Below are 27,680 nucleotides of genomic sequence, written 5' to 3' on the forward strand. Positions count from 1 at the left end.
TGCCACTTAGCTTCTTGCTTAAAATGTAAAAATGTAAGAAGAGATACAGAAGTGAAAGGAAACACTGTTAAATAAAAAGAAGCCAGGACTTGCTGGATGTGAAAATTCCTTGCTTCTCCAAAAGGCAAATGATGCTAAAATTAAGAATGGCTTCCAGGCAAAAACAAAATCTAGGGCACTGTCAGGAAGCAAGGTCTAAAGATGAAGCTGAGAGTGTGACTATAAAATTTTATGTTAAGATCTCAGGAAGATTCAAGGTGATGTTCCAGAGATCCATTCACTTAAACAACAGGTCTCTGAGAAGCTTTAAGAGTATTGTCCCTCAGGAGTCCCAGCAGAAGCCCAAGTTAGAGCAGGGCTTATCATAAAGAGACTTGTGGGTATGGTTTGTCTAATTAAGTTAGCCCAATAAGATTCACAGGAGACTCGCAAAATTTTGAGGATAATTAGGTCAAGAGACATGGACTGAAGGAGACAGATCAGTACAATTAGGTCAAGAGATATGGACTGAAGGAGATAGATCACTACAAAATGAAGAGTTTTTTGCATCCCCAAGCTTCCATCGGCAGGGAGCAGGCTGAGAAACCATGCAGATATAAATATGGGCTCCCTTTCATGAGTGAGGATGACTCAGAGCAGTGCTAATGGCCATGAAGAAACATTCCCAGTCTTCATGTCTTCATCAAGGTACCATTAATCTGTGTTTGGGTGGGTTTCAGAATACTGTGAACCAGTGGCTCCTAGTTTTCCCATTTTCAAACAGAAAAATATGGCTGTTATCCTATGCTTACTTCCTGTTTTATTTTGTTTTTAGTTGCTGTTTTAACAAAAATATCCATAGTGGTTATCCTCTGCCTATCCCACCACTAAAAGTTGTGTGCTTGGGAGCAGATAACTTGTCACTTTAGTTCATAGGTCTTTAGATCAAATGGAACTATACTCAAGGAGCTACACCTAAGGAACTCTGCATATAAGAAGTCTCATCTGAATCAGATTTAGATGCCAAAATCTTTAATTTCCAGCTATGCCATAAAGGGATGAGACTTTGGGGAGGCCTGGGGGTGCGGGGGAAGAAATGGGAAGAAAAGTAAACAATCTGTGGCCAGAGGGTAGAATGTAGTGATTTTAAAATATGTCCAAAAATTCTTTGCTATTCCTGCCTTTAAGAGGTAGAGCCTCAATCCCCTCTCCTTGAGTGTGGGCTGAACTTGGTGAATTACTTCTGACTAATAAATCAAGCAGAAGTGACAGTGTGGTACTTTTGAGAGAGGTCATAAAGGCACTCTGGTTTCAATCTTTCTCTCTCTCTCTCTCTCTCTCTCTGAGATTATTCCCTCTAGAGGAGGCCAGTTGCCATGTCATGAAGACATCTGACCAGCCTGATGCAAAGTCCAACATGACAAACAACTGAGTGAGGCGTCCAACCAACAGCTAGCAAGAGTCTGAAGTCTCCTGCCTACAGACATGTGAGTAATCTAAAAGCAGGCAGGATTTTTCTTGTTTCTTGAGATAGGCCTGGATTGCAATGTATTTTCCTCTCAGGACTGCCTTCGCTGCATTCCAAAGCATATGGATTGTTGTCTTCTCATTTTCATTTGTTTCCATTTATTTTTTAATTTCTTCTCTAACTGCCTGGTTGACCCATTCATTCTTTAGTAGGGTGTTCTTTAACCTCCATGCTTTTGGGGGTTTTCCAGACTTTTTCCTGTGGTTGATTTCAAGTTTCATAGCATTGTGGTCTGAAAGTGTGCATGGTATGATCTCAATTCTTGTATACTTATGAAGGGCTGTTTTGTGACCCAGTATCTGACCTATCTTGGAGAATGTTCTATGGGCACTCGAGAAGAAAGTATATTCTGTTGCTTTGGGATGCAGAGTTTTAAATATATTTGTCAAATCCATCTGATCCAATGTATCATTCAGGGCCCTTATTTCTTTATTGATCCTATGTCTAGATGATCTATCCATTGCTGTAAGTGGGGTATTAAAGTCCCCTGCAATTACCACATTCTTATCAGTAAGGTTGCTTATGTTTGTGATGGTTTTATATATTTGGGGGCTCCCATATTTGGCGCATAGACATTTATAATTGTTATAATTCTAATTTATAATCTTCCTGATGGATAGACCCTGTAATTATTATATATTGCCCTTCTTCATCTCTTGTTACAGCCTTTAATTTAAAAACTAGTTTGTCTGATATAAGTACGGCTACTCCAGCTTTCTTTTGACTTCCAGTAGCATGACAGATAGTTGTTCTCCTTCCCCTCACTCTCAATCTGAAGGTGTCCTTGGGTCTAAAATGAGTCTCTTGTAGACAGAAAATAGATGGGTCTTGTTTTTTTTTATCCATTCTGATACCCTATGTCTTTTGGTTGGAGCATTTAGTCCATTGACATTCAGTGTTATTATTGAAAGATATGGGCTTAGAGTCATTGTGATATCTGTAGGTTTCATGCTTGTAGTGATGTCTCTGGTACTTTGAGGTCCTTGCAACATTTCACTCACAGAATCCCCCTTAGGATCTAACAGCACACCTAAAGGAAATAGAAGCAGAACAGCAAAGACACCCCAAACCCAGTAGAAGAAGAGAAATAATAAAGATCAGAGCAGAAATAAACAATATAGAATTTAAAAAAAACTGTAGAGCAGATCAACGAAACCAAGAGGTGGTTTTTTTGAAAAAGTAAACAAAATTGATAAACCTCTAGCCAGGCTTCTCAAAAAGAAAAGGGAGATGACCCAAATAGATAAAATCATGAATGAAAATGCAATTATTACAAAAATCCCTCAGAAGTACAAGCAATTATCAGGGAATACTATGAAAAATTATATGCCAACAAACTGGACAACCTGGAAGAAATGGACAAATTCCTAAGCACCCACATACATCCAAAACTCAAACAGGAAGAAGTAGAAAACTTGAACAGACCCATAACCAGGGAAGAAATTGGGTCAGTTATCAAAAATATCCCAACAAATAAGAGTCCAGGACCAGATGGCTTCCCTGGGGAATTCTACCAGACATTTAAAGCAGAGATAATACCTATCCTTCTCAAGCTGTTTCAAAAAGTAGAAAGGGAAGGAAAACTTTCAGACTCATTCTATGAAGCCAGCATTACTTTGATTCCTAAACCAGACAGAGACCCAGCAAAAAAATTCTCAATAAGATACTAGCAAATCAAAATCAACAGCATATAAAAAGAATTGTTCACCATGATCAAGTGGGATTCATTCCTGGGCTGCAGAGCTGGTTCAACATTCGCAAATCAATCAATGTGATACATCACATTAATAAAAGAAAGGAAAAGAACCATATTATCCTGTCAATAGATGCAGAAAAAGCATTTGACAAAATTCTGCATTCTTTCTTAATAAAAACCCTTGAGAAATTCAGGATAGAAGGAACATACTTAAACATCATAAAAGCCATTTATGAAAAGCCCAAGCTAATATCATCCTCAATGGGGAAAAACGGAGAACTTTCCCCCTGAGATCAGGAACACGACAGGGATGTCCACTCTCACCACTGTTGTTTAGCATAGTGTTGGAAGTTCTAGCATCAGCAATCAGACAACAAAAGGAAATCAAAGGCATCAAAATTGGCAAAGATGAAGTCAAGCTTTCACTCTTTACAGATGACATGATATTACACATGGAAAACCCAACAGACTCCACCAAAAGTCTGCTAGAACTGACAGGTGAATTCAGCAAAGTCGCAGGATACAAAATCAATGTACAGAAATCAGGTGCATTCTTATACACTAATAATGAAGCAACAGAAAGACAAATAAAGAAACTGATCCCATTCACAACTGCACCAAGAAGCATAAAATACCTAGGAATAAACCTAGCCAAAGATGTAAAAGATCTGTATGCTGAAAACTATAGAAAGCTTATGAAGGAAATTGAAGGAGATATAAAGAAATGGAAAAACATTCCGTGCTCATGGATTGGAAGAATAAATATTGTTAAAATTTCCATACTACCCAAAGCTATCTACACATTCAATGTAATCCCAATCAAAATTGCACCAGCATTCTTCTCGAAGCTAGAACAAGCAATCCTAAAATTTGTATGGAACCACAAAAGACCCCGAATAGCCAAAGTGATATTGAAGAAGAACACCAAAGTGGGAGACATCACAATCCCAGACTTTAGCCTCTACTACAAAGCTGTAATCATCAAGACAGCACATATTGGCACAAAAACAGACACACAGACCAATGGAATAGAACAGAGACTCCAGAATTGGACCCACAAAAGTATGGCTAACTCATCTTTGACAAAGCAGGAAAGAATATCCAATGGAAAAAAGACAGTCTCTTTAGCAAATGGTGCTGGGAGAACTGGACAGCAACTGGACAGAAGAATGAAACTAGACCACTTTCTTGCACCATACACAAAAATAAACTCAAAATAAATAAAGGTGGAAGACCTAAATGTGAGACAGGAAATCATCAAAACCCTAGAGGAGAAAGCAGGAAAAAACCTCTCTGACCTCAGCCGCAGCAATTTCTTACTTGACACATCTCCAAAGGCAAGGGAATTAAAAGCAAAAAAGAACTATTGCGACCTCAGGAAGATAAAAAAACTTCTGCACTGCAAGGGAAACAATCAACAAAACTAAAAGGCAACCAATGGAATGGGAAAAATAATATTGAAGAATTGACATATCAGACAAAGGGCTAGTATCCAAAATCTATAAAGAACTCACCAAACTCCACACCCAAAAAACAAATAATCCAGTGAAGAAATGGGCAGAAAACATAGACACTTCTCGAAAGAAGACATGCAGATGGCCAACAGACACATGAAAAGATGCTCAACGTCACCCTTCATCAGGGAAATACAAATCAAAACCACACTAATATACCACCTCACGCCAGTCAGAATGGCTAAAATGAACAAATCAGGAGACTACAGATGCTGGTGAGGATGTGGAGAAACGGGAATCCTCTTGCACTGTTGGTGGGAATGCAATCTGGTGCAGCCGCCCTGGAAAACAGTGTGGAGATTCCTCAAAAAATTAAAAATAGATCTACCCTATGACCTAGCAATAGTACTGCTAGGAATTTACCCAAGGGATACAGGAGTGCTGATGCATAGGGGCACTTGTACCCCAATGTTTATAGCAGCACTTATCAACAATAGCCAAACTATAGAAAGAGCCTAAATGTCCACCAACTGATGAATGGATAAAGAAATTGTGGTTTATATACACAATGGAATATTACTTGGCAACGAGAAAGAATAAAATATGGCGTTTTGTAGCAACGTGGATGGAACTGGAGAGTGTTATGCTAAGTGAAATAAGTCATACAGAGAAAGACAGATACCATATATTTTCACTCTTATGTGGATCCTGAGAAACTTAACAGAAGACCATGGGGGAGAGGAAGAAAAAAAAAAGAGAGGGAGGGAGCCAAACCATAAGAGACCCTTAAATTTTTTTTAATGTTTTTATTTATTTTTGAGACAGAGAGAGACAGAGCATGAGCAGGGGAGGGGCAGAGAGAGAGGGAGACACAGGCTCCAGGCTCTGAGCTGTCAGCACAGAGCCTGACACGGGGCTCGAACTCACGGACTATGAGATCATGACCTGAGCTGAAGTCAGACACTTAACCAACTGAGCCACCCAGGCACCCCAAGAGACTCTTAAAAACTGAGAATAAACTGAGGGTTGGTGGGGGGTGAGAGGGAGGGACGGTGGGTGATGGGCATTGAGGAGGGCACCTGTTGGGATGAGCACTGGGTGTTGTATGGAAACCAATTTGACAATAAATTTCATATTAAAAATAATAAAAAAATAAATAAAAGCAGGCAGGTAAGCCACTCACAAATTCCTGAAACACAGAATCTAAGATAATAAATGTTTGTTTTAAACCATGAAGTTTGAGGTAGTCTATTTTGCAATGGTAAGTAACTAACACAATTTCAAATGTATGTTATTTTAAAAGAACACTCTCTTCGGGGAAAAGAGTGGATTGATAAAGTGGCAAAATCAGAAGGGGGAAGACCAGTTAGGAAACTGTTGCAATAGTCCAGGTAAAAGATGATGCTGACTTGAAACAAGGTGACAATAGTCAAGATGAAGGAAAACAGGTAAACTGGATTGCTTGATGGATTAGACTGGTGTTGTCAAAGATGACCCCTAATTTGTAGTAGAAGAAACAGGGCGCACTGGCATAACACTAACATCTCTACGTGGCAGGCACAAACAATCTAAATTAATCCTCACAATCTTAGCATGTAATCACTACTTTATCCCCTTTTTACGGATAAGGCAACTGACACTAAAAGATGGTTGTTTAAGGTCTCACAGCTATTAAGAGGTAAAGCCACGATTCACAGTCAATTTGATTCAAAGGCATATTTTATTCTTCCAGTTTTACTGAGATTAACTTACATGTAAGTGATGAGTAGATCCATATATATATTGCAAATGATTCCACAATAAACTGCAAATGTTTCCACAACAGAGTTAGTTAAAACATCTACTACCTTACATATATTTTTTGTGTGTGGTGGTGATGATAAGAACATTTAAGGTCTACTCTTTCAACAACTTTTAAGTATTTAATACAAAGTTGTTAACTATAGTCATCATACTGTGCATTAGATCCCCAGAATTTATTCATCTTGTAACTGGAAATTTGCACCCTTTGGCCAACATCTCCTCATTTCCCCCACTACACAGGCCCTCACAACCATCATTCTACTCTCTGTTTCTGTGGGTTTGACCTCTGTAGATTCCTCATATAAGTGAGATCATTTGGTATTTGCCTTCTCTGATGTATTTCATTTCACTTAGCATAATGCTTTCAAGGTCCACCCATGTTGTAGCAAATGCCCAGATTTCCTTCTTTCTCATGGCTGAATAATATCCCATTGTAAATTTATACCACATCTTCTCCATCTATTTATCAATAGGATACTGAGATTGTTTCCATCTCTCTGCTATTGTGAATAATACTGCAATGAATATGGGAGGGCAGATCTCTCTTCAAGATCCTGATTTCATTTCCTTAGGATATATACCCAAAAGTGGGATTGCTGAGTCATATGATAGTTCTATTTAAATTTTTTTGTGGAACCTTCATGCTGTTTTCCAAAGTGGCTGTATCAACTTACATTCTCATCAACAATGCACAAGGCTTCTCTTTTCTCCACATCTTCACCAACACTTTGTTTTCTTGTATTTTTGATAATAGCCAATCTAAGTCAGGTGATATCTCATTGCGGTTTTGATCTGCATTTCTTTGATGATTAGTGATGTTGAGCGTATTTTCATACATCTGTTGGCTATTTGTGTGTCTTCTTTAAAAAACTGTTCAGTTCCTCTGCCCATTTTTAAATCAGATTTTTTTTTTTTTTTTTGCCATGAAGTGGTATGAGCTCCCTATTTAATATTAAAGATACTAACCCCATGGGCATTGAGGAGGACACCTGTTGGGATGAGCACTGGGCGTTGTATGGAAACCAATTTGACAATAAATTATATGTAATATAAAAAAAAAAGATACTAACCCCTTATCAGATAGATGGCTTACCAATATTTTATCCCATTCGGTAGGTGTCTTCTCACTTTGTTGGTTGTTTCTTTTGCTGTGCAGAAGGTTTTTAGTTTGATATAGTCTCACTTGCTAGTTTTTGCTCTTGTTACTTGTATTTAGTGTCATATCCAAAAATCATTGCCAAGACCAAAGTCAAGGAGATTTTTCTCTCTTTTCTTCTAGGGGTTTTACAGTTTCAAGTCTTACATTTAAGTCTTTGATCCATATCCAGCTAATTTTGTGAGTGGTGTTAAGAAAGGGGTCTAATTTCATTCTTTTGGATGTAATTATCCAGTTTTCCCAACACATTTTTAAAAATATATTCTTTTAATGTTTATTTTTTGAGAGAGAGAGAGAGAGAGAGAGAGAGAGAGAGAGAGACAGCCTGAGCAGGAGAGGGGCAGAGAGAGAATAAGACACAGAATCCAAAGCAGGCTCCAGGCTCTAGGCTGTCGGCACAGAGCCCAACACAGGGCTCGAACTTGTAAACCACGAGATAATGACCTGAGCTAAAGTCAGGTGCTTAACCTACTGAGCCACTCAGGCACCCCAACCCAACAACATTTATTGAAGAAACTATCCTTTCCCCATTGTACTCTTGGCTCCCTTGTCAAATACTAATTTACCATATATGCATGGGTTTATTTCTGGTCTCTTGATTCTGTTCCATTAGACAATGAATCTGTTTTCATGTCAGCATCATATAATTACTATAGCTTCGTAGTATAATTTGAAATCAGGAAGTGGGATACCTCTAGCTTTGTCCTTCTTTCCCAAGATTGCTTTAGCTAGTTGGGGTATTTTGTGCTTCCATACAAATTTTAGAATTTTCTATTTCTGTGGGGGAAAATGCCATTGGAATTATGACAGGGATTTCACTGAACCTATAGATGGTTTTAGGTGTTATGAACATTTTAATAATATTAATTCTTCAGATCCATGAACATGGGATATCTTTCCATTTATGTGTCTCCTTCAATTTCTTTCATCAAAGTCCTAGAGTTTTCGGTCTATAGATCTTTCACCTCCTTGGTTAAATTTGATGCTACTGTAAATGGAATTGTTTTATTTCATTTTCAAATATTTTATTATCAGTGTATAGAAACACAACTGATTTCTGCATGCTGATTTTTTATCCTGCAACTTTACTGAATTCATTTATTAGTTTTATGGGTGTGTGTGTGTGTGTGTGTATGTGTGTGTGTGTGTGTGGTCTTTAGGAGTCTTTGGTCCTATTCCACACCTGATAAACACTAAGGAATTCTTAGTACCACCTAAAGAACAGAGGACTTAACCACCATTGGCTCTTCCAAACAACTAACTTGGACAAGCCTCTGGAGTGGACAGGAGTTTAAGTTGTGTTTATTACCAAAAGTTTTAAATTTTCAATTATAAAGAAAAGACCTGCAATTAGGCTAAAATGCCAACTCTTGTTCAGTTCTGAAACACACGTTGCTTTCATTTCCAGCATCCTACCCAGTGCAAAATTAGGTGTGGCTACCTTCCTTTTACTTGAAGCAGTCTAGAAAATGTTTAATCCAAATAGAGGTGTGCATTTAAAACTGACATTTACAGAAGCCAAGTCAATTTATAAAATTCTTTATTAAAAGGTCGATTTATGTCCTTATTCTCAAACTTTTTAAAAAGGAGGCCCAAAAAAGTTATACATGTTGACTGTTTTTTAAAAATGAGAAATATAGGAAAGACTGAAGAAACAAAAAATTACCCATAATCACACTACCCTGTGAGCATTTTGCCATAATTTTTCTCAGTCTTGTTTTATATATCTACACACCTAAACACACAGTTTTACAAAACTGAGATAAAAGTTCAATTTCCTTGTCATATGAAAAATAAGAGTAGCTAACATTTAACACTAAGGCACTATCCTATGTGTTTTATATGTATTAATTCATTCAATGTTTACATCTCTATGAGGTGAATACTATTATTATCCTCATTTTATAGATAAAGAATCTGAACTTAGAAGAAGTAAAGAATTCACCCAAGGTCACAGAAGGAGAAAGTTGCCTACACTTTTAGTAACCGTATTGCTTCTGTCCACCCAGGAGTATGATAAAGACCAGAGGAAAGATAGCTGGTGAGAGTGCCTTGTAAAATACAGTGCCAAATAAAATTTCAGCTATTATTCTGCAAAGCCAGGAGGCATATTTTTAAATTGGGAGTCACAACCTGAAGTTGCCCTCATACCAGAGTCGAGAGAACGCCTGAGTGAACCGGAAAAAAGAGGGCAGAAAGGCAGCCCATGGGGAAGAAAGAGATCTGATATACTGAAGAATTCTGCGTGGAATAAAAGAAAGAACTAGTGCTCACTTGATACCTTCTAACAAAGGGTGTCAACAAGTACCAATCGCCAACGAAGTATATCCTAGCAGTTAAAAGCACAAACTCTGGCTTACTTTGCCTGGGTTTGAAACCTGGCTGTATCATGTGACCACGTGGCAAGTCATCTAGCTTTCTACAAGTCCATGTTCTCGCCTGTAAAAACAGGAATAATAATAGTACATTTCACAAGGTCATTGTGGGGAATACATTACTAAATTAAAGAAAGTATTTAGAATAGTGTCTGGTATATAGTAAGCACTACATAATTGTTAGGTATTACACAGCTGACATTTCTAGAATCTCTATTTCCTCATGTTTATGATGTCATTCTTATTTTCTATAATAGCTGACAGTAATCTCTTCATTGAACTGGATTTTCTTAGTTTACTTTTTTTCTTTTTTTTTAAGTTTATTTATATTTATTTTGAGAGAGACTGAGAGCAAGCGAGAGGGTGGGTAAGGGGCAGTGAGAGAGGGAGAGAGACTTCCAAGCAGGTTTTGCGCTGCTAGCACAGAGCCCAATGCAAGGCTCAAACTCACGAACTGTGAGATCATGACCTGAGCCGAAACCAAGAGTCAGATGCTTAACCAACTGAGCCACCCAGGCACTTAGTTTAGTTATTTTATGGGGAAGCCAGAAAGCAAGTGAAGACCAGGAAGAAAAAAAATTGGTAGCAGCCCAGATAAAAGAACAATGGCTTAATTCTATGGGCCTGAAATTAAGGGAACCAACCCAGTACAGAGAAGTTCATCTCTTGGCTTAACTCAGTAGTGAGTTCTTAAAATTATTAGATATAAAAATTAGGGGTGCCTGGCTGGCTCATTCAGTAAAGTATGTGACTCTTGATCTCAGGGTCGTGAGTTCAAGCCCCACATTGGCACAAAGCCTACTTTGAAATAAAATAAATTAAATTAAAAAATAAATTCGCTAATCAGCTATAGAAACCAAAATGGAAGAAAACACACCAAATCATGGGAGGTACTTTAAAAGAAGTAGAACTTACTTTATATGTTTTACCTTTGCAAAACAAAAAAACCAAAAACACACACACATTCATATACATAAATCAGCAAAGAGGGCCTCATATGTACTCTATTCATCTTCAATTATTGAGAGAAGGATCCTGAAAAGTCTCCAGGACAATACAGAGAGAAATGGAAAGACAGGGTGAGCTATCTTAGAAATTCGAAGGGTCTGTCCAATGGTGAATGCAGTAAATCTATCACAGACAGGAAAAGACTAGTGGGTGGTAGAATAACATTCCACACTAGGGTGGAGTATGTGGCAGATATCCCTGTTCCCTTCCTTGGATAAAAACATTTTAAGACTGGGAGTGGGGGTTTTGACAGGAAGAATAAAGTGATTATTAAAGAAGGTGGGGAGTTGCTCTGAAAAAATGTGTTTGGGACCTAGCCCAGGGCTTTTTAAAGAACTATCTGATTTAGAAAATATCTAACAAATGAGTATATATATAACATATATATGTATGGTACAAAGACATGGGAAGACACATATGCAACCAGCATTACTTAAGACAACATTACCAGTACCTCTGACAATCCACATGCCTTGAGGGCCCCTCCGTTTCCACACCCCCACCTCCCTCTCCCCAGAAGAAACCACTGTCCTGATTTTGTGCTCATCTTTTCCTTGCTATAACTACTGCACAGATGTTATATCCCTAATGATATATGGTTTCATTTTGCCTGTTTTTGAGCCTTCAGTATTTTTTACTGATAATTATAGCTGTGGTTCATTCATTTCACTGCTGCATAGTACCTTACTGTATGAACATAGCACAACTTATTTAAACATCCTATTGTTAAAAGAATTTAGGCAGTTTCCAGTTTGGGGCCATTAAAAGTAAACAAACAAACAAGAAACTGTCAACATTGCAATCCATGGCTAGCACACATTCAGGAGTTTCTCTAAGGGCAGGGATTTTGGAGAATTGCTGGGCCATAGGTACTATCCACCTTCAACTTCAGATGACATTGAACTGTCTTCCAAAGTGATTTACTACTGACATTCCCATTGGCTCCACATGCCTCACCAATACTTGTTCTCATTGTGGTCATAATTTGTACTTCACTGGTTTCTGATGAAATTGAACATCTTTTAACATATCTTTCAGCCATCAGTTTCCTCTTCTGTGGTAAAGATTTTTTTACCAATCTTTATTAGGTAATCTTTCTGTTTTTGATTCATTGCAATCCTTGATTTATTCTGGGTACTACCAATCATTCACTGGTGATTTGTGTTGCAGCCACATTCTTCCACTTTATGGCTTATCCTTTCAGTTTTGATAAACAGAGGTTCTTTGTTCTAAAGGAGTCAAATTTATCAACCTTTGCTTAGAATTTTTACTCAATCACTTCCCAGCATGAGGTGGTAAAGATACTGCCCAGTTGTTTTTCCCCTAAAACTGTTACATGTTTTCACTTTCATATTGATGTCCTTAATCCATCTGGAATTGATGTTTGTATATGGTGTGAGACAGGAATCCAAAGTCATGTGTTACTGGATAACCAATTGTCTTAGCCCAATTTTTTAAAAGTTTTTCCTTTCCCTACAGACCAGCAGTGCCAATTCTGTGACTTCTCAATTTTCCACATATATGTGGATCTGTTTCTAGGTTCTCTATTCCCTTTCACTGGTCTATTGTCTTAATTATGAGAGCTTTATAATGTCTTGAAATCTTCCCACTTTGTTTCTCTTCTGGCTATTCTTGGCTCTTTGTTCTTTTATATTAATGTTATAATTACTTTTTATCAAATTCTGTTCAAAAATCCTGTTGAAATTTTCACTGGGATTGTGTTAAATTTATAGATTAAAGGGGAAAATATTGAGTCAATCTAGTCATGAACACGGCACTTCATTCCATTTACTTTGGCTTTCAAAAAAATTTTTTTTTAATTTTTTTTTTCAACGTTTTTTATTTATTTTTTTTGGGACAGATAGAGACAGAGCATGAACGGGGGAGGGGCAGAGAGAGAGGGAAACACAGAATCGGAAACAGGCTCCAGGCTCCGAGCCATCAGCCCAGAGCCTGACGCGGGGCTCGAACTCACGGACCGCGAGATCGTGACCTGGCTGAAGTCGGACGCTCAACCGACTGCGCCACCCAGGCGCCCCTCAAAAAATTTTTTAAAATCTTTTCCTAAGGCTTGGCCATGTATGTATGTGTGTGTGTGTGTGTGTGTGTGTGTGTGTGTGTGTATGTGTATGTATATATATATATATATCCATTCTCCTAGGAACCTCATTTTTATTCTAACAGGCTTCTTTTAGAATTACTTTTTTGTTATTAGAGAAATTCAGTTGACTTTAGTATACTACATTCAGTGAACTTACGAAGCCTCCTAATTTTTATGATTTATCTGTAGACTCTTGAGTTTTCTATGTAGATAATTTTATCAAAACAAGAGCTTTGTTTTTTCCTTCTGTATCTTTACACCTTTCACTTCTTATCTCATTGCACTGGTTAGGATTTCCAGCACAGTGCTGACTAAAAGCTGCAATAGCACACATCTCTCCTCTTGTTTCTAGTTTTAAAGGAAATGTCTGTTTTAAATTTGACTTGTTGCTATAATTTTAACTGTAGGTTTTCTGTGGATACTCTCTATAAGGAAGTTTTCTTTTATTACTAGTTTGCTAAGTGCTTTTTATCATGATTATAAGTTGCATTTAATTGAATACTCTTTCTGTATCTACTAATAAGAACATATATCTTTTGTAGTATGTGAATGCAGAAAATTATATACATTTATCTAATACTGACTCAACCTTGCATTCCTAGAATAAGGCCAGTAAGCCAGAACTTTGTAGTTGGAGAGTCGGAAGAGGTTGGATGATATCAGAATAGAAACTATATGCTTAAAACTCACTAAATTTTGTGAGTCTTGTTCACCTCAAGACCTTGTCTCCTCTCTGGCACTGTTCACGAATCATCCATGCCTCCTCTGAGGAACATTTACTATTGATGTTGCTAATTTGACACTTAGCATGTGCTAATATATACAGATCCTGTCTCCCAACATGACTACAAGTCCCTCCAGGAGCAGCTAGTAAGTATACAATAAATGCTTACTTAAATACTCTTGGGGATAAAATGGTGAAACATGAGTTGGATAATAATGCAGCATCCTTAGAAAATGAGACTCTGGACCTGAATTTCTAGAGACCTGCAGTGTTAATCAGCTAATACTCACTGAAACTTAAAAAATCACTCTAAATTTTACTCCATACTCCCCTGCTTTGTTAACAGTATTTTTGGCCATGCTTTATTCATTTGGTTTTGAGCAAATTCAACTTTTACTTATTGAGTACAGTCAATCATCAGGAATGTCACTTAGGGTACTGTACTAAAGATATGGCTGTGGAGGCGCCTGGGTGGCGCAGTCAGTTAAGCCTCTGACTTCAGCCAGGTCACGATCTCGCGGTCCGTGAGTTCGAGCCCCGCGTCCCGCGTCGGGCTCTGGGCTGATGGCTCAGAGCCTGGAGCCTGTTTCCGATTCTGTGTCTCCCTCTCTCTCTGCCCCTCCCCCGTTCATGCTCTGTCTCTCTCTGTCCCAAAAATAAATAAAAAACATTGAAAAAAAATTAAAAAAAAAAAAAAAAAGATATGGCTGTGGATACATCACATGTGGGATGCAGAACCTCAGCTATGACCCTGAATCAATCTTTAACAAGGAAGAAAAAAATTTAAAAAGCTTGCATTTTTCCCCCCTGTGGCACTGACCTGTAGTTAACTCTCAGCAGCAATTCACAGGATTCACACATTCACACATTTCCTCCTCCACTCCACCCTCTTTCATTCCAGAATTACACAATGCAGAACTGCAGAACCGATACATTTTTAACAGGGTTACTGTGAAAAGTTACCGTTTCTCCAAATCACAACTACTTTCCACCTTGCTTTTCCACGGTGGACTCTCTTCTCTGTACCTACCACTAGCTGACCTCATCACTGCTTCTGGTCTCTAGAGAGAACACAGCATATGGTGTAGCTAAGGGCGCTGAATCTGGAACCAGGGTGCCTGGGTTCAAATGCCAGTTTGACATTTACAGTCCAAAGTCCCAGGGGAAGTTACTTAGCCTCACTATTCCTCAGTTTCCTCTCCCATATAGTGAGAATAAACACATATCTACCTCATTAGATTGCTATGAGAATGAAAGGAATTAATATTTACAAAGTGCTTAAAACATGGCCTAACACATCACACACGTTTTGTTAAGTACGTGGATCAAATACTATCAAGCTGAACTCCAACCGCTCTCTTATCTCTCTCCTAAAACTACTCCCCTAGTTCTCATTTTGGGTTGTGGTTGTACTGGTGGCATTCTTTGGGGGAGGAGGGCAGTGCAGACATCATTAACCGATCCTAGCCTTCCTTCCCGGTGGTCAGGGCCTCTACCAGACAAGGAAGGGAAGAGGAAGGAGCAGTGTCAGCTGTATTCATTCACTGTTGGCTTAGCCAGGCTAAAAGTGAGCACAGGTAAAGAAAACGGAGCTGTTTATTTAATCAGCATAACAGGAATCTAGAGACACGTGTGACTGCTATTTTTAAATATGTGGAGGGCTGGGATGGAGAAGAGACAGCATTTAAAATTCTAGGGAACAGCTACAGGCGCCCCATCACTGAACATGTTGAAGCAGGAGCCTGGTGACCAGGTGCAAAGGATGCTGTAAGAAAGAATTTTTTTTTTTTTTTTTAATTTAGAGTCAGATAACCTTTAGGATTCCCAGTGCTTCTAAAGTCTTGGCAATAGCAGCGTGAGTCATCAAGACGTTACAATCTAGTTGTGAGTCACACATCGCCAACGCGCTCCTGAAGGCACAGAATTCTTCCCTCTCCACGGAGCCTGGCACATTTCAACAAGATCTAGGTGAGGAATTCTAGCCCTCAGGCTGCGTAGAACTCGGCTCCCAGGAACAAAAAGTTCTCTAAAACTCGGCGCGTCAATTAGCTGATTCCGGGCTTGTGTTATGACCAACGAATACAATAAAGCATACATCCCAGACGGGATTTGGGGCAAAAAGATGTGCATCCGGATCAACTATCAGACAGTGCTTCACCTCACTCCAACGAGGCCAGACAAAGGGCGCCTGAAGCGACCCGGCAGGTTAAGGGGCAGGGGCAGGGGCAGGCAGGGTGGCCCGGGGTGCCCGGGAGCCCAGCGAGCAGACACGCGCAGGGAAGGGGACAAAGGCCTCGGGGAGCGCACGCCGGGCTTGGAGGCCGGCAGGAATGCCCCAGCCGGAGCGGCCGGCAGTCGCGGGGTGCACTGGGGATGCAAACGTGGGGGGCCTCCGGGGAGCCGGGGATGGGGGAGGGCTTCGCGGGCCCGGGGGGAGGGGCAGGGCTAGCCGAGCGGGTCCCGTGGGGCAGGCCGGGCGGCGCACCTGCCTGCCGGGCTCTCGGGTCGGCGGGGGGCTCCCCGCCCCTCAGCCCAGGCGGCCTCCCCGCCGGATTTCGGATGGTCGGGACCAACGCCGCCGCCGCGGCCGAGGCGGGCCCCCAAGCCTCAGACGGGCCGCCCGACCCGACGCCGCAGTCCCGGTGCGGAATGTGGGGCAGCGGCTGCCTCCCGCCGGGCCCGACCCGGCCCCGGGGCCGTGCGAGCGGCCGCCGCCATCGCGGCCGCGGCCGGAGGGAGACGAGGGGCGGCTCCGGATGCCACTTTACCTGAGAGACCAGCGGGAGCAGCGTCTGCTCCACCGAGCGAGTTTTGATCTCGAGTCCCGAGTCGAAGGCGAAGCCCGACGGGCCGGCGCCGCCGACGCCGGCCGGGCCCAAAGAGGCGGCCATAGCGCTCGGCCCGTCGCGCAGCCGGGACACCGCGCCACTGCGGGCCCGCCGCCCGCCAGCCAGCACGCCCGCGGCGGCGGCAATGCACCCGCGCCGCCCCGAGGCCCCGCCCCCGCGGGGGCCACGCCCCCCGGAGGCCACGCCCCCGCGCGCTCGGGTCTAGGGTTCGCCCTCTCGCCCTGCGAGAGGGTCAGTCTCTGTCTGTCCCCCTTCCCCGCCCCGTCTCTCTCTCTCTCTATCTCTCTCTCTCTCGCCAGGGCTGATTAAACCAGACACCTGCCAGCCTCCCACGGCCACGTGGCCTCTTACCGAGGCAAGGACAATCGTCCCTAGCAAAGCGTTTCGTCCTCCTAATAGGTGACTGGTTCTAACTCCGATTCCCACGATGACTTCTGGAAGCTGAACTAACTGGTAGAGCAGAACCACAGTCAGGTGCGTAGGAAGGGTCTTCTACCCTGAGACAGGAATTCTACCGGTAAAGCGTCTTTCTGGAGCTTCTCCGGAAGGTCCCATTTCCCCCTGCCCCTCTTCTGACCCTTTCTCATAATTTGGGCTCGATTGAGCATGAAACATATGATGATGCAGTCTTAAGGAGTACCTGGGTACTTGGCAAGGAGACAGTGATTTAGGTATCTTTCAGGCTACTTTTCAAAAGGAAATTAACTAGAGCATATGGGAAGCTTCATCTACTGTTCAACACTTTTACATTTTAAAACTACTTTTCAGAATTACTTTTCCTAGGGCTACGCCAGAGCAGTTTCCTAATAGCTGTTTATTGACTGAAAAGATCGGTCAGCTCAGTTGGTTGAGGCTCTGACTCTTGATTTTGGTTGGGGTTGTGATCCCAGGATCATGAGATCAAGCCCCATGTGGGGCTCTGGGCTGAGCCTGGACCCTGCTTAAGATACTCTCTCTCCCTCTCTTCCTCCCTCCCCCTTCCCCCTGCCCTTCTCCCCTACTTGTGGGTGCTCTCTCTTAAAAAAAAAAAAAAAAGACCATTAGTGTATATTCCTGGTTAAAACTCACTTAAAGGTAAAGCTATCCGGGAGCCCCCCCATGATCAGATGGGAGGGAGGGCTGAACACCCCTTTCCTCAGGAGTTGCAGAAGCAAAGCCAAAAAGGCAGCTGTCAGAAACACACCCAGTGAAGGGGTCCTAGGCTCAAGCAATAGACTGAGAACCATGGAGAAATATTTGTGAACTAGCCTATCTGCCAATAAGCAACTAGCAGAGTAGAAAATAATCCGAGGCTGGTGAGTCCACCCTTTCACTTTTGCCAGGATCATTTCTCCATCGATGTCAGATTGATGAGCAGAATACCACCAGCCCCAAGTGTCAGAGGCTCCTTCCCAAGCACTTGTTGAAATGTGCTTCCCATGTGGGGGTTCAACTCCATCTGCCAGTGCTGCACGTTTATCTTTGCTGTTGAAGATAGCCATTAACATGGGCTTGTTTTCTTCATGCAAAATATGCAGTTCCTTTAACCAGCTTTTCCTCGGATTCTTACTCCCCAGCCACTTACCTTACCAGGCCACCTTCACGAGTGCACTGAGGGCTCCAGCCTCAGCGTTGGACCTTTTCACCTCTTTAAGGTGCCCAGCATCCACTCTCCGGACACATCTTCCCTTATGTAAGTTGCCCATATTACATAAAAATTCAGTGTAGGCATTGGTGCCAAAGGAAAATATTTAAGGCCTAAGTAAGAGACAGATGTATTCGTGAAAGTTTCACTTCACTGAAGATCAAATTTCTCAACAGAAATGAGACTAAGTTTACCACCTGATTCATTTAACACTAGTAATTTTATTTCAAAATATAAATATTTCACATGTACAAAGAAGTTACATCAGTAGGTTGTCAAAGCAAGTTAAAGCTAAGAAGTAGGCTCTGTGTGAGAATAAAGAATATGTATTGTATTTGAACAAACTCTTTTTGCCTTCAAACCATCTCTACTTTGCCTGAGAATGCAGAGATGATACCTTTCCAAAAGTTATATAGGCAATTACAACTATACACCCAGTCTTGGTTTTAAAATCAAATGGTATCTGAAATATCCTCCAGTCACCCAAACAAGGGGCACTACAAAGGACAGAAAAAGGATTTTCTTTGGGATAGCTATAATAAGAGTTACACTTTCTGGGCCACTGCAAAAAAAAAAAAAAAAAGAAAGAAAAAAAAGAAATAGGATTTGATAATAAGCCAACATGATGTTATTTGAAGATTCACTTCCACACCTTTCATTTTAAGATATAAAGCAAGAATTAAAATAAGAAACCAGGTGTGGAGGAAAGAACTCTGGACTTGGAGTCAGAAGTTCTGCAAGTGAATTCTGGCTCCATAATTTTGTGGTATAAACTTAAGGGAAAAATCACAAAAAAAACCTTTCTGAGCCTCCAATGCCTCATTCAATAATACTTAACACCTGCCTATCTCACAGGGTTGTTATGAAAGCAGTCTGAAAACTATAAAGTGACATACAAAAGCATTATTAAAATGTAATATCAATACACCACCACTATATTTGCACAATAGATTCTTGAAAAACTTGCAAAACTAAACACAAATACTGATTTTACACACCATAATAGGTGGAAAAGAATCTCTATACTTTATGTATAGCTCTGAACAGCAAATATGTTTTCTTTCTGGTATCTCATTAAACTCTGAGATTTATTACAGTTTACATGGAACCATGGTAATAGATTTACCATTCAGGGTTTCCATTAAGGATGTCTCCTAAAAGAGCTGTAAACTTCCTCGAAAGCCATGTTTCCCAAAGAACAAGAAGTCCTTGGAGAAGCTCTGCTAAGAGGGGGAGGGCAGGGGAGCAGTTTAAGGTCAAGTAAGTCTAGTAAACAGTCTTTGTCCCCTCATAAATTCACAATATTTAACAGGTTTAAAAACTCTAGGAAGTTCCACCGAAAGGAAACAAACTCAGAATTCCTCAATTTTAATTGACCATAGAGTCCCTTCCCTTCATATACACTTCTTATAACATCTAATAACATCCCTTGGAACTACTGCCATAAGGAACACGTTTTTCCAAAAGCTGCTCAACCAAAAGGGAAAGGGAAGAGAAGTAGAACAATGGGCTAAGAGAAAAACAAAACAAAACAAAACACTGGGGGCACCTGGGTGACTCAGTAGGTTAAGGGTCTGACTTCAGCTTAGGTCATGATCTCACGGTTTGTGGGTTCGAGCCCTGCATCGGGCTCTCTGCTGTCTGTGCAGAGCCTGCGTGGAATTCTGTCTCCCTCTCTCTCTGCCCCTCCCCACTCACTCTCTCAAAAGTAAATAAACATTAAAAAAAAGAGAGACAAAAGAACCGCATTCTACTCAGAATTGTTACTAGCTCTGTGCTAGAAAAGCCTATGGATTTTTCTCCCCTAGAAAAATGACAGGATCACCTAATTATAGAAGGCCCATTCTGGCACAGAATTTTTATGACTCTAGTAGAGAGAACATCTTGATTTACAATTCTTTTGATTATTTTTAAACTGTCAAAAAATAACTGCTCAGTGGTTTCAGTTAGCATGTGCATATTTTTGCAGGTCCTCAATTAATGAATATATTTTGATGGCAATTGTGTAAGGACAAAAAATGAATAAAAAATCAAGTACTTGGGGGCGCCTGGGTGGCTCAGTTGGTTAAGCGTCCGACTTCGGCTCAGGTCATGATCTCGCAGTCCATGGGTTCGAGCCCCGCGTCGAGCTCTGTGCTGACAGCTCAGAGCCTGGAGCCCGTTTCAGATTCTGTGTCTCCCTCTTTCTCTGACCCTCCCATTCATGCTCTCTGTCTCAAAAATAAATGTTAAAAAAATAAATAAATAAAAATAAAGTACTTGCTCTTAGCTGGAACTAACACTTGGAAATATACTGCCATAGGCTATTTCCAATGTGAAATGCCTACTATAATACTCTTGTAAGGGTCTCGAAAGACCCAGAGAGGAAACTGCCAGTCAGGACCAGAGGATGGGAAGTTATGAAGGGGTTTTTCCTATAAACCCTGAGGTTGAGAGCCCTGGATAGGTCACTAAAATTCCTTTGCTCTAATCAAACCCTTCATGGCCTGAATCTCTGAGTATCTCTTGCCCCGTAGTGACACATCCTGAAGCACTAAATGCAACCAATGTGGGAACTAGGGGTAGGATTAGGGTCACAATGGGTATTTAAGACCAACATTAGCCAGAGGACCTCAGCTGCAAGCCCTTTAGCCACCCTTTAACTGGAATATGCAGCTGCTATTTCCAAAGGTTCTGAGTTTAAATACAGCAAGCCTCCATTACACTTCTTGACCTTGTCAAAAGTCCGTCTACACCAGTGTCACAAGTCACAGGAAAATTCTGCCAGCTAACTACCTCTAATGGAAGAGAGTGTTAGGAATCCTCACAAATTTAAACATAAATAAGACTTGTATCTCAGGCAGTCTGACAAGAGATCACTTCCAGGAACAGAGAATGTGACAGGAATTTTGGAACTGAAGAAGAATTTATAGGGCATGGAGTTTATGCTAAAAACCCTATACCTTATTCTTTCTCAGAAAAGAGAAGAGCACATCTGTGTGGAGACTTTCATTTTCTCCCATCCCCCGATTTGGTTTACAACTGAACTAGTGAATATGAACTTAAAACTAATCTTTAATGAAGCTATAAAATAAACGTAAGACATTGTGGTAAGATTTCTGGATCCGTTTTTACAGAAGCCACTTCATCAATGCACTGTCCGCTCCTAGGGAGACTTTTTCTGGGACAAACCCTAACTGAGAATCGGGGACACGTCATTTCTGAGACCAGAGCTCGAGACTTGCCCCTTTTCACACCATGTGATCTGTGTCCTGTGAAACTTCTGTAAACCCTCTTCACTATATCCAAAGAGATGTGTTTCTCTGTTTGGGGGTTCCAGGAAGATGTCCCAGAGCTGGCTGACTTTCTGAGTCATTACGCGGTCGCTGGAGCACTGGGGCAGTTCCAGTCTCCTGATGAGGACTGTGTAGCACTCTGGGGGTACCTCTGCTCCTGATATTTCAGGTGATATGATGTCATTGTCAATTTTGGCAGCTCTAAAATCTTGTCTTAGGGCTCTAAGTTCCCTTCTATGATCCTGGTATTTATACCAGTAATTATGACCAGCAACAGCCATACATTAGCTCAAGGTTAGTTTTTTCCGTAACACTTCATACAGCTAAAAACACTTTAGAGGAACATAATTTGTATATGCAGACGAAACTCACTGTGTATATAATACTTCTCTCTTTTGACTATGTGCCAACTATAGCTATAAACTTAACCAGCATACAATTAACAAAAACAAATATGATTTCTTTAAGCCTTTTAATGCAAAAATTTCAATTTTAGTAACGCACATGATGTGGCCAAGATTCAAGGTGAGAGAAGGGCTTCTTATGATTGCCTGTGGCACCCTGTACAGTACTTGGCATGGGAACCAGAGCTGGCAAACTCTTGACAAGTTTTCCTGAACAAATGACTGAAGAAAAGCAGAAGTCAGTTAGTGGCCAAAGGAACACTCGGTGTAACATCAGATTGTGACAGTAAAAATAAGAGACCTGCATGTAGTCTAGTGTATAAAGTCAAGCCCTCACAGTAGCCTCTTTCCTAGATGGACCTAATTTCTTAAGTAATATCAGAATAAATTTAAGCTAATTATTATTAACTATGCTTTAGGGAGACAATGTTTTAGAAAAAAAAAAAAAAAGACTTCCACCTTCGTTTTCCAAAGGGAGGTCTTTGATACTTAGGAACCCTTTCTCCTCCATATTCCCTTGGGGACAGATAAAGAGCCTGATGATTGCATTATACAGTGGAAAGGGCACAGAGCTAAGAGCTAGGTTCCAGTCCCAGCCTTGTCATTAACTGTAGGACCAACACTAGGAAAACTGTGGAAGATACTGGAAGAAATGTTACAGTACAGCACGGTCTGCAGACTATCAAGTCAGAAAGACTTGAGGTAAAAATCTTACTAAATTTTTCTGAACCTTAGTTTCCCCGTCTGTATGAAACAGTTCTAAAATAATATAAAGCTACATGAAAGCTGATGGGGAGTGGCTGTGAAAAAATATGCGCAAAATGACTTGTAAGATGTAAAGCGCTATGCTGGTTATTGTGATATCTGAGATACTTAAAAAAGTCATAATTCAACAAGCCTTCATCTAGAGTCTTATGTGCAAGGCACTGTGCTAAGTGATGGAAAAATACTACATAAATGTAACATTCTACTGCTAATAAGTAACTAATTGGCAGAATTTCAAATAAGCAAACAGGGATACATTCAACAACTCAGAGAACTGCTACTCCTGAGATTTTTCACTTAAAGTATCTGGAAAGAAAAACTGTACCACAACGTGAATTCTGTCATACTATTACCATTAATAGCAGCTTAATCAGTATTTTACTTCAAAGTGGTCAACCAAGTTTTAGAAAGTTGGTCATAGTGTAATGGTGGATGGAAGGAAGAGAAGGGGGGGTGGGGGTGGGGGGCAGAGACAGTCTTTCTGTGTCTCCTATGGCTGTAACACACAACTAACTGACATTCAAATAAGCCACCCCGTCTTACACTTAAGATTTGTTCTTTCTTACAAAGGGGACCATACACGGTGGAAGAAGGGAAGATGACTCCTTTTTCCTGCTCAAGAAACTGCAAATTCAAAAGTGAAAACCCTCTTCGTTAAAAAGTGACGACCATAGAAAAGTTTAAGAACAGATTCCTTAAAGCAGGAGAAAATTACACTGTAAATACTTTTAACAGCAGGTAGTTTAGGGCTCTTGAAATAACTTTATAAATACATATTATAATAATATAGATAACCAAAGTGGGAAACTTCAAGCCATGGTACCAGTGTATAAATCGAAACTCTTCAAGCCATCCTAGCAACAATTAAGTGAGCAAACCACAATTCTGAGCTCTAAAGCCGTGCTTTAAAATGGAAAGCACCCCACAGCGAGCTCTCTCTTGTCCAGGCATTCTGTAGGGAAGGCCAGGAGGGTTCTGCTTCTTTTCCGGGCTCTGCTTGCTAGGCACGGATGAAAGGACAGAAGGCCACAGCTGAGCTGAACTCACTATCAAGACGGAGCCTCCTACAGAAATCACTGCGGGGGAAACCATGTCAGTCTACTGAAGATTTCAGATCCTCAGAAATATCATGAAAAGTCCTGAAGGAGAAAAGAGGACAACGATTAGTTCTGCTTTTGAAAAAGGGAGGGGGGGGGGGGGGTGGATAAAACCAAAGAGATACATGAAAAAACAAAACAAAACCAAAACAGTATCCAACCAGTAGTTAGTTGCCATAGAACAATATCTTATTTTTATAACCGGAGAGCCCTGACGAGGTCAGATAGTCACTATTTTTTGCTAGGACTTTCACTGAGTATTACTTCAAAGTCTGCAGGTTATCTCTGTTTTTGGTAACAAGAACTCTAGTTTGTTGCTGGGTCCATGGTCTCCCTTCCAAGATGATTTCCCCAGACTCCTAATATCTGGTCTGGCTGGATGTGGCCTGCTACATATCCAAGGTGCCGACCTCAGGACTGCTGTAGCTAGCTCACCTCTGCTCCATCGTTTACATGCCCAGGCTAGGAGGATGTCACCCAGTCAGGTCTGTATCTGCAGTAGCCAGGTCAGAGTTTATCAATGATGTGCTCAAGAACCCATCTTACACGAAAAGACCTCATGCCAAGGCTGGCAGAACAGGATTCAAGACTAAATGTTTGTGGGACAGTCATATGAGCCCCAGGCTGCCTACCTCTGGCTTCTTTTGCCTAAGAAGTAAACCTCTAGCTCACAGTTCTAAGTCACTGTTATTTTGAGTTCTGTTGAGGTGGGGTTTCTCGCTTTTTGTTTTTCTGCTTACATACAGTCAAATCTATCTTATATGATAAAGAGACAAAGCACACATGTATCACCCTTTCAGGCACAAGTGATGTTGCTCCTTTACAACATAATCACCAACTAGGAACTCAGAAACATAGTTAAGTTAAAATTTTTACATTTTCAGAACAATTCTCAAGTCTCCAAGTTATATCAATTTGCAGCCACATCACTGTAATATGTTGAACCGTCTTAGTTTATCCGTCGAATAAAGCCCATTTTATTTTCATACCTATAACCAAGTGTTGGTTACTGTAAACAGATTACTCAATGTTCTCATTACAAACAGACCCAAAGTAGACTGTAAGGAAACTATTCCAAAAAATTCAGAGACCAATTCAGTTGTAGAAACAAAAGATGACAAGAAGTTGTCATTGGGTGCAGATACATAAAGCAAATAATCTGAACTTCGGCTTCAGTTCCACATTCATGCCACCTCTCTTACCCCTTTTACCTTATTCCTTTGTTTTCTCAATGTTCTTTTCACACAATGAGGAGGGCCAGCGGGGTGGAGCAGAGGTAAAGACTAACACTCTAGCACGAGCTACGAACTACTTCAGAATCAAGAGGGCACAGGTAGAATCTTAGAGAAGAGAGATTACATTCAAGGATGCTCTGTTATCTCCAGGCTGCCTCACCGGTGGGCGCCCTAACCCCTCATCCCTCCAACACGCACCCCTAACTAGCACAGCTCCGCTTCCAAAGGAACAGCTCTGAGGAGTGGACAAGCTTCCAGGCTATGGCTTTGAAAGGGTTTGCATGTGTCATGGCCAAACTCACAATGTTAAATATATGCTGGCAGGTCAGAAAATTGGAATGAATTTTGTTTCCTTAAATATTTTTTACACTCTGAATGAAATCCCCCAAAACAAAGATTTATATACACACAGATTTTATATGTGTTACTATCTCTCCGCACATCAAATTGGGGTTTCTCAACAGCAGCACCATCAACATTTCTGTGCACTATTCAGATGTTTAGCACCATTGCTGCCTCTATCTGAACTTGTGACAATCAAAATGTCTCTATACATTGTCAAGTATCTCCTGATGGGAGCAAAACTCATGCCCCCCCCCCCCCCCCCCACCCCCCCCAACCACTGCCCCTAGCTGACTATGTGTCTATTTTTCACAATCTCACCTAAATTTGTGTTCCTACATTTGCGTACAGTTGTCTACAAGCTGTCTCAGATGACATGAATTTCATAAATAGTACTCAATTTAGGGACCCCTGGAAAATCTTTAAAACCAATAACCCAAAACTGGCCAATATTAAAAGGCATTTCCCAATATGCAACAAACAGGTTTCTAAATTCATCCTGTGACATCTTTTCACATTTCTAAGATACCTGCAAATTTGAATCTCTGTTCAACTCCTCTAAATTGTGAATGGAAATTTCTGCCTCAGGGCAAAGATGCATGAAATAAGATTAAGAGTGTGGTTGGCCTGGTGACTGCTTTCTGTTGACAAGTAAGCTTAGCTGTAACCTTGAAATTTATACCTACTATTCAGCCCTCAGGCCAAGAAGGCCTCCAAAAGGACCCAGAAAAAAGAAAACAAAGTGAAGCAAGCTGAGAAAAGTTATCTACAGTTTTCTAACTCAACATTCTATCTTCTCTAGATGTTTTGAGTGGTGATGGTAGGGGAGTGTGTGCGTGAGGGTAGGGGGTAGAAGCCTACAGAACACTGATATTCAACAAACCTGTATATCTCGGAAAACAAACTCTCTAATCTAGCAACACAGAAATGATTTATTTCGGTCCTCATTGAGAGGCGTTGAGCTAACTAATCAGCAGGGCTCATTAAACTTGAACTTCCTAGAGTAGGAAGAAACAAAGGGAGAATACTGCATTGACAGTATTTCTAGAAGAGTCCTACTCAATCATCTAAATACAATATTCTTTTCCAAACCATAAGGATCATTATGCTAAGCACTACAGTGGTGGGGGCGCCTGGGTGGCTCAGTCAGTTAAGTGTCTGACTCTGGATTTTTCGCTCAGATCATGATCTCAAGGTTCGTGAGACAGAGCCCTGAGTCAGGCTCTGCGCTGACAGTACAGAGCCTGCTTGGGATACTCTCTCTCCCTCCCTCTCTGCCCCTCCCCTGCTTGTGCAATCTTTCTCTCAAAATAAATAAACTTAAAAAAAAAAAAAAAAAAGAACTACAGTGGTAAGATTTCTCATATAAGAGCAAGAAATGCAGAACAGGACATGTGCCTGGAGGGACAGAGACTGCTATTAACATTTTACAGGTCCTTTAATGGCAATGGAGACTGTGTGGTGTGATTTCTCATTTACAATCCCTGGCTCCTTGAAAATGTTTCTGAATCTTCCTCCCTCAAAGTTTCAGTGAGATTTTTAAAAATTCCTTTATGTAAATGTTTAAACTTGTTCTGATTTAACATCTCAAGAGCTGTTGACTTTCTTCCTAGAAATACAGAATAAATTTTCGACATTTAAAAATCAAAAGCTTTAACTGACTTAGTTGGCCTGGCATAGCTGAGTGTCTATTTCCTAAACCCTCACTTAGCACACAGGTACACAATCGTGTGACAGAGCACATGTCATCACTATTATGCACATCCCTTCCTTTCCAACTAATTTGGAACACAGCTCTAAGGCTGGGCTTCACTGTGTTCCATCTTTCTTTATCAGCCTCAAGGTGATATTGCAAAAATCTTTTTATCTGATCTGTTCTTGGTTTCACTAACCTATGAATTCACCAAATGTTCACTGGGCATTTTCTATGTGCCGGACGTCATGCTAAGAATGGTAAAAGGGTGGCAAACAGATGAGACATAGTGCCTACTTTGAGAAAGTTTCCTGGCGACTAGGAAAGACAATTAATTAAACCTACACAAATATAATGTGTGTTAAGTTCCAAGAGGATAAGTACAAGATGCTGTGGGGTGAGGAGACCATGAAGCAGGGACATCTTACCTAGCCCAGAGAGTTCTGGCAATGTTTCTCAGAAGAGTACTCTGAGGACAGGCCACGGTACTGGGCTTGGCTGGAAAGGGTGTGGTATTCTTTACAAAGAGGGAAAACATGTGCAAAGATGACAATGACTTCAGAGAACTAAAA

General features: G+C 40.9%; 2 protein-coding genes across 4 annotated transcripts in view; both read right to left on the minus strand.

The window, feature by feature from the left end:
* The window catches only part of CTNNAL1 (catenin alpha like 1), a 65,188-nt gene extending 48,384 nt beyond the window's left edge, over nt 1-16,804 (minus strand). Inside the window, exon 1 of one of the 2 annotated variants that reach the window (XM_049627638.1) lies at nt 16,593-16,759. In XM_049627638.1, the coding sequence (XP_049483595.1) occupies nt 16,593-16,715 (123 nt within the window). In that variant the 5' untranslated portion in view covers nt 16,716-16,759. Of the gene's footprint in view, nt 1-16,592 lie in introns of both variants that reach the window. The other variant, XM_049627637.1, reaches the window with a different exon arrangement.
* A 5,223-nt stretch (nt 16,805-22,027) lies between these two features.
* The window catches only part of TMEM245 (transmembrane protein 245), a 97,734-nt gene continuing 92,081 nt past the window's right edge, over nt 22,028-27,680 (minus strand). For both annotated transcript variants that reach the window (XM_049627628.1, XM_049627624.1), the window contains one exon: nt 22,028-23,880. In XM_049627628.1, coding sequence (XP_049483585.1) covers nt 23,835-23,880 — 46 coding nt within the window. In that variant the 3' untranslated portion in view covers nt 22,028-23,834. The remainder of the gene's footprint in view (nt 23,881-27,680) is intronic.

The sequence above is a fragment of the Panthera uncia genome, chromosome D4 (genome assembly GCF_023721935.1).
Source record: "Panthera uncia isolate 11264 chromosome D4, Puncia_PCG_1.0, whole genome shotgun sequence".
Taxonomy (NCBI): domain Eukaryota; kingdom Metazoa; phylum Chordata; class Mammalia; order Carnivora; family Felidae; genus Panthera; species Panthera uncia.